This window comes from Carex rostrata, chromosome 14, assembly GCF_964058835.1.
Source record: "Carex rostrata chromosome 14, lpCarRost1.2, whole genome shotgun sequence".
Lineage (NCBI taxonomy): Eukaryota > Viridiplantae > Streptophyta > Magnoliopsida > Poales > Cyperaceae > Carex > Carex rostrata.
This window is the reverse complement of record NC_135931.1, coordinates 5,246,389-5,255,276: the sequence shown is the minus strand read 5'-3', so window position 1 is coordinate 5,255,276 and position 8,888 is coordinate 5,246,389. Positions and strand designations below refer to the sequence as shown.

The following is an 8,888-nucleotide window of genomic DNA, read 5'->3' as shown; positions in this document are numbered from 1 at the left end:
AGTGTACTGCACACTGTATAATTTGAGAGCGTGACAGCAATGGAGGGAGAGAGTTAGCTTCAAATTTAGGCTTTCGTTTGTGTATTGGAGCTGGTTGCAAGGCTGCCTATTATATAAGAGAGAAAGCACTAAAGCAGACCAGTTATACTAAAAAGATATATTATGCTGGTCATGGACTTGGTCTCTTTCTTCAAGGGATTTTTAATTTCCGATTTTGACAAAGCAACTGCAATTGCATGCTTAGCTGTTTGACAAAGATGGTATTACCAATTCAAACCATTTGTTATATATAATTTTATATTAAATCTCATATGAGCAGTGTCATCAAATGCCTCGTGTCTTTCATTTCTCGATTGTACCTGACATCTTTATTTTTTTTTTCTAAGTCCAAACAATCAATCCGAAAACAATGATTTTATATAATATACTTTTTTTAGATAGCTATCTTTATGACATCTTTATCTCGTATGAAGCCAAATTATATATTTTTTGAGAACTTTTTACTATTTTTTAGATAAGTAGAAATTTACTATTTTTGAATGGTCCAGAATCTTCTGAAAAACAATGATTTTGTATCTATGTAACAAAATTTCAAAAAATATAAAATTTGGTCATCAAGTACATTTTAATATATATTGTTTGGATCTTAAAAATGAAGATAAGACTACGAGACATGTTGAGATATTAAAGACAAGAGGTAGTTTAAGCTTGCCCATCTTATATTCTTATATTATTGCATCTATATAATTTTGTTTGGTGCTTTAATAAGAGATAAATTACAAAATTATTGCCCATTATAGTATTTCAATCAATTACATATCCTTAATTTGGCAACAAAAAACATAGAAAACCCATTAGCTAGTTACTTTTATCATTTTCCTCCAAAGTCATTTGACAATAAAAAAATTTGAGGTTATTGTTTACAGACATTGTACTACATATGAATGCAAAATGAAAGTCTCTTTGCAAAAAATACTTGAAAAGGTACTGCTGTTGTTAGCAAGGGCTTAAAGATCAAGAGATTCTGGATAAAAGAGTCCAGGGACAGGAATTAATGTATGTTTTCCTATGTTTTACATGATATATTGTACATTGAATAAAACGAAATTACACTCTACCACCAAATTATGTTCTACAACAATAGATATTATCATATTACCAATAATAAAGAACAAAAAATTTGTCTATGCTACTTGTTAATATTGTAGTTGCCCTGCTAATAAAACAGCAGATTTTCATTCAGCCTGTAGGCATTATTTACAGGAACCCTATTACATTCCTGCTACATTCCATATTCCTATTACAATCAAAACTAAAACAAATATTCAGAATAAACTCTAACTTAATATCTCTGGAAACAGAGGATACGAATGTCCAGTATAATTCCATCCTCCAATTCTCCCTTTTTTTGCATAGATTTTTAATTTCCACCGTTAATTGACATGCACCAGAAGAAAGTCTTCCCGGAGACCTAAAACAGGAATCAACGCGCACATGCCCAATCAGAATAAATAATTCACGTGGGCTGTCTTGCATATATATGTGGCGATATTTATACATAGAGTGGGTGCCGTCCACCGAATTTTTTATTAATAGAAAATAAATTAATAAAATATCGAGATTAGAGATTGTTTTTGATTTTTGTCGAGAAATAAGAAGAACGGGTTTAGCTATTCCGTCCCAGTGGACGGACTTAGTTATCCTGTCCGGCTTAATAACTCGTACCGCTTAATTAACAACCAAACTAACCAAAAGATCAGAAAAAAAAATGGGACAAGGACGTCAAACCCGTCCGAGAGAAAAAGAAAAAAAAAATGGGACGGGGACGTCAAACCCATCCGGTGTTAAAAAAAGAAAAAGGAGGACGGGATCCCTTGTACCGTCCAGTTCATGAGTTTCTTTATGCCGTCCAGACGCCCTATTAATACTCAACCATCGGCTTAATAACAGACAGAGACAGAGGCGATAGCAAAGTCGAATTTTAAACAGGTAACTCCTTAATTAATTTTTCTGCTGTGTTATTTAGTAATTGAAATGAATTTTTTTTGACAAAGATGCAAATGGAATGAAATCATTTATATTTACACTTTCCTCTTATAAGTATTTGGCTTGTGTAGTTACTGCGAATTCCATAGCATTATATAGAGTATCAAATGTTTTATAATGACCACCAGCAGAGACATATAACATACTATTCATACTCTTAATATGATTTTCATGACCTACCTGGACCAGAGAGATAATCATACATATGAGACAAACTACAGTTGCGGCCTTGCGGGGACAATTGAGATAAGAGGAGTAGAGGACCATAGGCTATCCAAAATTATAGACCTTTGCGGAGCGGGTCCTAATGGGTTGCAACCAATTAGAAAACCTTTTAAGATTGATCAACACTTAATTATATATGGATCATATTTAACATTAGACAGGCCTTATCATGTTTTTTTTATCTAATCACAGGCCGGCCTAATAGAGCTTTCGTCTGACACCCCAAACGCAATCTCAAAATAGTTGCATCTTCTAAGACAAATATAGGATTATGTTGCATTTGGTGCAGATTTAATATACATCAAGATGTACTTCGGATAGACTGACATTATCATATCCTTGTTACTGTTTTATCAACCATTTTCTATTACATAAATGAAATTGCAAGGCATAAATGAAGATCAGAAGTAAATTCCCCAACTAAAATGACAATGTAACTTTGCCCTAACTTCAAATTCTTTAAAGAATTGAAAAAAAATGGAGAATGAAGAAATGTAGATAAAAAGAAAAGAAAATAATACTATTGTAGCGATATTATTCGCGGATAAGAGATTAAATTGAAAACCATATTGTATTATCATTTATCTCACAACCAAGATTGAAATGAATATATGATAATTATATAACAACTTCTATCCGAAGCAGTAAAGTCGGAGCCGATTGGGAATAACTTCGGATTTGGATAATTGCGGATATAGATATGGATATTCAACTTCATAAAATCATCTGTATCCGTATCCGCTATTATTTCACCATATATAAAAATAGGAGTAATAGAAATATTGCATATTGCATATATAGTAACTAAGGCATCACAACAAACACCACATGTGCACGTCGCAAGAGACTAGGGTACAAATCTCACAAATTTTTGAAGTTAATGAGTGTTAATTAACGGATAGAACTTACAAAATACTCCGTTAATCTTCGTGCGGAAGCGGATCTTGCGAGCGTAGCAGTATCACTGGTTCTGCAAGGAATCACAAGCCGAAGCCGGAAGTCCTGCGTTTTCCATGACCTAAAACCTTCAATCCTTAACAGAGTGCTTCTTGGTGCTCTCTATCTTTTCTCTCTAATTTTGGCTGTTACTATTCACACGTTTTTCTGATTATTCGAGAGAGAGAGAGACATGTATGGATGGTTTATATAAAACCAATGCACCTTTTCATAATGGGTTCACATTTATTCATAACGGGTCGGATTTTGGGTTGGGTTTCCCATAACGGGCGTACCATTAAATAAATCCAACATCTCCCACTCGCACAAAGTGGGATACCTGCTATAAACTAAGAGAACATAATCTGTAATCTCTGTTAAAATTCATACAAGGAAATAGGCCGTGACCAGCATATCTTAATTTGAGAGTCTATGTTGTTATCCAACTGTTAGGTATGTATAACAACATCTAAGTAGAGTAAATATGCAGTACCCCAGATCATCAAGTTACATTTTTAAGTATTATAGGATCTCTTTTATTTATTGATACAACCATACTTATATATTCACAATTATGTTACATAAACATAATTGGTGCACCAGTGAATATAATCTAATGTAACACTCAAATGATCTTTTTCTTTTATCTAGAATCTCTTCATTCCAAATCAATTTGCTATTCAGATATGTTTCATTAGATCGCATCATACATGATCATTGGTAACATTCCAAAATAACTAATTGAAAAAAAACTTCAAGTATTTAGTAAAAAATCAAAGAGTACTCTGAGATCCTTTTGATCTCGTGGGTCTCACACAACAAAGAAGAAGAGATCATATCTTCTGTTACCCTGTTGGTCAATTGCACATATGGTATGAAACATATGTTACGGTATTATTTTCCATTTCCTATGGAGAGTATGTCTAAAATAAAATCCAATACCGTACAAGTGATAGTTCAGATATACATAATATCTAACTTGAGTCCACAACTCTACTTATCATATAAATTCAATAACAGGACTCCCACTTGGCATAAGACAGTTAAGGTGAATAGTGGGTATCTCACCTTCAGTCATAATAATATATTCATATGACCTCATCTTGATTCTCTATCAAGGCGATGTATATTTTAAGCACTTGCTCTCACATTTTGTATCATGTCTAGCTTAAAATCAATCTCATTTCTACATCCTACCAAGACATAGAAGCGATTGCCTGTGTGAGAAGGCCAATCAACTGTCTGACATACCTTTCATTTTATATCTCATGTGTTATGCTAAATATAATGGTGCTAAATATAATGGTATTAAATAATTTGTAACAATTATAACATAAATGTATAAGTAAATAACATTCATTGCATATATCCCACAAATACAAATATACATAATATATACTGTTCAATCAAAAATATAACTACAATCTACGTAACCCTAGAGATTTCACATGGCCAATAAACACATATCTAGGTATTGCCTTTGTAAAAGGATCTGCCACCATTTTGTGTGTAGATATGTACTGCATGCAAACTTGCTTTCTCGCCACCATGTCTCTAACGAAGTTATACTTAGTATCAATGTGTTTGGTCTTTGAGTGATACTTGTGATCTTTTGTATAAGCGATTGCTGCTTGGTTATCGCTGTATACCAACACTGAGTTAGTTTCATTATCACTGAAACCCAAGTGATTCAAAAATCTTTTAAGTCAAACTGCTTCTTGTACTACTGCTGAAAATGCTACAAATTCAGCTTCCATTGTGGACAAGGATATGCAACTTTGTTTCTTACTACTCCAAGAGATAGCTCCATTACTAAGTAAGAAAACATAGCCTGAGGTAGATTTTCTTTCATCTAAATCTCCTCTCCAATCAGCATCTGCGTAACCCATGAGTTGCAGATTTTCTCCTTGAAAATACAATGAATAATCTGCAGTACCTTTCAGATATCTAAGTATTCTTTTTACTGCTTTCCAATAGGACTGTCCTGGATTGGCTTGATATCTACTCACCATCCCAACGACGAAACTGATATCCGGCCTAGTACACATCATAGCATACATGAGACTGCCAACAGCACTTGAGTAAGGAACTTTTTTCATTTGTGCTTTTTCATCTGGAGTCTTTGGACACATTCTTAAACTAAGACCTTCGCCTTTTGCTATAGGAGTATCAATGGGTTTACAGTCTTGCATATGAAACTTTTCAAATACTTTCTTGATGTAATGCTCTTGTGATAGAGTTAACATCTTCTTGGAACGATCTCTTTCAATCTTCACTCCAAGAATGTATGCTGCTTCACCCATATCCTTCATATCAAAATTGGAGGATAACCATTCCTTAATGATTTGTACATACTCTTTATTGTTACTAGCCAACAGTATGTCATCCACATAAAGCGATAGAATCACAAATTTGTCTTTGGACCTTTTGACTTACACACAATGGTCTTCATCAATCATTTCGAAATCAAATGATATGATTGCTTGATGAAACCGAATGTACCATCGTCTAGAAGATTGCTTGAGACCATAAATGGATCTCAATAATTTGCACACTTTGTGGTCTTGTCCTTCGGCAACAAAACCGACAGGTTGTTCCATATATATCTCTTCTTCCAGATTGCCATTTAGAAACGCATTTTTAACATCCATTTGATGCAATTCTAGATCTAAACTGGCAACGATAGCTAGTATCAACCGTGTGGAAGTAAATCTTACAACAGGAGTGAAAGTCTCTTCGTAGTCTATCCCTTCTAGCTGTGTATACCCCTTAGCAACAAGACGTGCCTTATACCTCTTAATTGAGCCGTCAGCTAGACGTTTAATCTTGAGAACCCATTTGTTCCCAATTGTCTTGCGTCCTTCAGGGAGATCAACTAATTCCCAAACATTATTTGATCTCATTGACTCCATTTCTTCTTCCATTGCTTTCATCCATTTCTCTTTAGTAGGACAAGTGAGAGCCTCTCGAATATTTCTTGGCTCTTCTTTATCTTGCATGACAATCATGTAAGATTCATTTTCGATTGGAAAATGACGTTTAGGAACTCTAGCACGATTGCTATGCCTAATTTGTGATTGTGCTGAACTTGGCTCAGCATCATCTACAGACTTGCTCCCACTTGGATGAGATACTGTTGGAGGTTTAGGAACATGCACCAAACGATTTGCAACAATTAAATCATCTTGCTCCTCTACTTCATATAGAGAAAATTCCTGACCTATCTCACCCTTTCTTGGAAATTCATTTTCTAAGAAAATGACATCTCGGGACTCAAATTATGTTATACTCCCACTCGATTGTTCACCAATGAACACATAACCTTTGGAATGTTCGGAGTATCGTATAAATATAATCTTTTTACCTCGTGGACCCAATTTACCATGTTGATAAGATGAATCATGAACAAAGGCAGCACATCCCCAAGGTCTCAGATTACTAAGATCTGGTATTCTATTAGTCCAAAGTTCATAAGGAGTTGAAAAAATAGATTTAGAAGGTACACGATTTAGAATATAGGCAACAGTCAATAATGCATCACCCCAAAAATTAATTGGCAGATTTGCTTGAGCCATCATTGACCTAACCATTTCCAAAAGAGTCCGGTTTCTCCTTTCAGCCATTCCGTTTTGTTGTGGAGTATATGGCATGGTTAGTAGCCTTAGTATTCCTTTTTCTTCGCACATTTGTTTGAACTCATCAGACAAATATTCGCGATCGCGATCCGTTCTTAAGGCCTTAACCTTTTTGTTTAATTGATTTTCACATAAAGTTATAAATTTTGTGAAACAAGCAAGAACGTCAGATTTATGAGATATCAAATAGATGTGACCATATCGCGTATAATCATCAATGAAGGTGATAAAGTATCTACCTCCATGTCGTGCTCTCACATTCATTGGTCCACAAATGTCTGAATGAATTAACTGCAATGGAAATTCAGATCTGGTTCCTGTTCCAAACGATTTTCTTGCCATTTTTCCTTTTAAACAATTTTCACATGTTGGTAGACTAACCCTTTCAATTTGGCCTAACATGCCTTCCTTGGCTAATCTATCCATTTTTTGCTGTCCAATATGACCTAATCTCATATGCCATACATTCACATCAACATTTTCATCAGCATATGATGTAATTAAAGAAAAATGGGTATTATAAGTCATCATATTAATAACATCCAAAATAATAAAACCATTCGATACATATCCATAACCATAACACACATCATCCAGATACAACTTAATACTAGTACCACACATGTTCAAAGTAAATCCAAATCTAAGAAGAACTACTACAGATACAAGATTTCGTCGAATGTCAGGTGCAAAGAGAACATCATGTAAGAGGAGGGTTCGACCATCACGCATATCCAACTTGCATGTGCCTATACCCTTGACTGGTACACGAGAGTTGTTTCCTACATAAAGCCATTTTGAACCTTGCTGAATTCGACGAAAATCCACAAACAAATCACGGTCTTTGGCTACATGGTCTGTTGCCCCTGAGTCTACAGTCCACAAAGGATGAGAATCAGCAATAAAAATAGAACTGGAAACATATGAAAAATATGAAAGTTTTTCTATAATTTGTACCTTGCGGGGCTCTTTGCATTCACGAGCATAGTGACCCTTCTTGCCACAATTGAAACACTTGATCTTGGCCTTATTATTCTTCTTAAAATTCTGAGAAGCCTTTCCCTTGCCACGATCTTGCCTCTTATGCTTTTTCTCTTGTTTGCCCTTCTGACCATAATTTGACTTACGCTTCTGGCCTTGCCCTCCATGAGAGCTTGAACCAGCCAAATGCACAGCAGATTCAGTTTCTTGAGTCTTGGATGCCTCAATACGATCTTCCTCAAGTTCCAGATGCCTTGCTGCATCGTTGAGAGTTTTAATACTCTCATTGTGGGTCAGATTCACCTTCATGTGTTCCCAAGTATGAGGAAGTGAACGAATCACTGCTTGAAGTTGTTGCTCATCAGTCAAAACATGGCCAGCGTCCTTCAACTCACTAATCATATTTGACATTTTCCTAAGATGTTGCCGCATGCTATGATTAGGACGCTTCTTGTAAGTGTCAAACTTGATGGTGAGTTGTCTCAGTTTTGTAACAGAAGTTCCACCAAACTTCTGCTTCAAAGCAAGTCACATCTCTTTTGCAATCTCATATTACCTAAACTCACGCATCACATCATTATCCATACTGCTCAGCAATGTAATACGAGCAATGAAGTTCTTCTTTTTCCAGGACTCATATGCAGCACTATCAGCAATGTGCTTTTCAGTTGTACCTTTTTCTGGTTCGGTTAAAATATGATCCAGGACCGAAAGAACCTCTTGTTCTTCCAGGACATACTGAATTTTCATGGCCCAAATCTCATAATTATCGCCATTCAGTTTTTCACCCTTATTGAGTCCTGCCACAATATTCCTAGATGCAGATGTCATTTCACTAAGAATTTACAATTAAACTAAGTTAAGACATATCACAGTTTTGATGGCTTAATATAAATTATTTAATACTTAGCATAACACTTCTAGTTTTACAACAACTGTGAAATAATTTAATAATAATAATGCTTATAGATTAAAATCGAAAGATCACTAAGTTTCACAATCATCATTTAATTCTATAAATTTTATTACTATTAATTATTCACTGTGCAAAACTCCCACTGAAAA

At 34.9% G+C, this 8,888-nt stretch overlaps 1 protein-coding gene across 1 annotated transcript; it reads right to left on the bottom strand.

The window, feature by feature from the left end:
• Window positions 1–7,690: 7,690 nt before the first annotated feature.
• LOC144565571 (uncharacterized) lies at window positions 7,691–8,654 on the bottom strand. The gene is made up of 3 exons (XM_078315361.1): window positions 8,397–8,654; window positions 7,800–8,336; window positions 7,691–7,714 (listed from the first exon to the last, which is right to left on the bottom strand). Exons 1-3 carry the CDS (start codon window positions 8,652–8,654, stop codon window positions 7,691–7,693), a joined length of 819 nt encoding a protein of 272 aa, XP_078171487.1.
• Window positions 8,655–8,888: the final 234 nt, after the last annotated feature.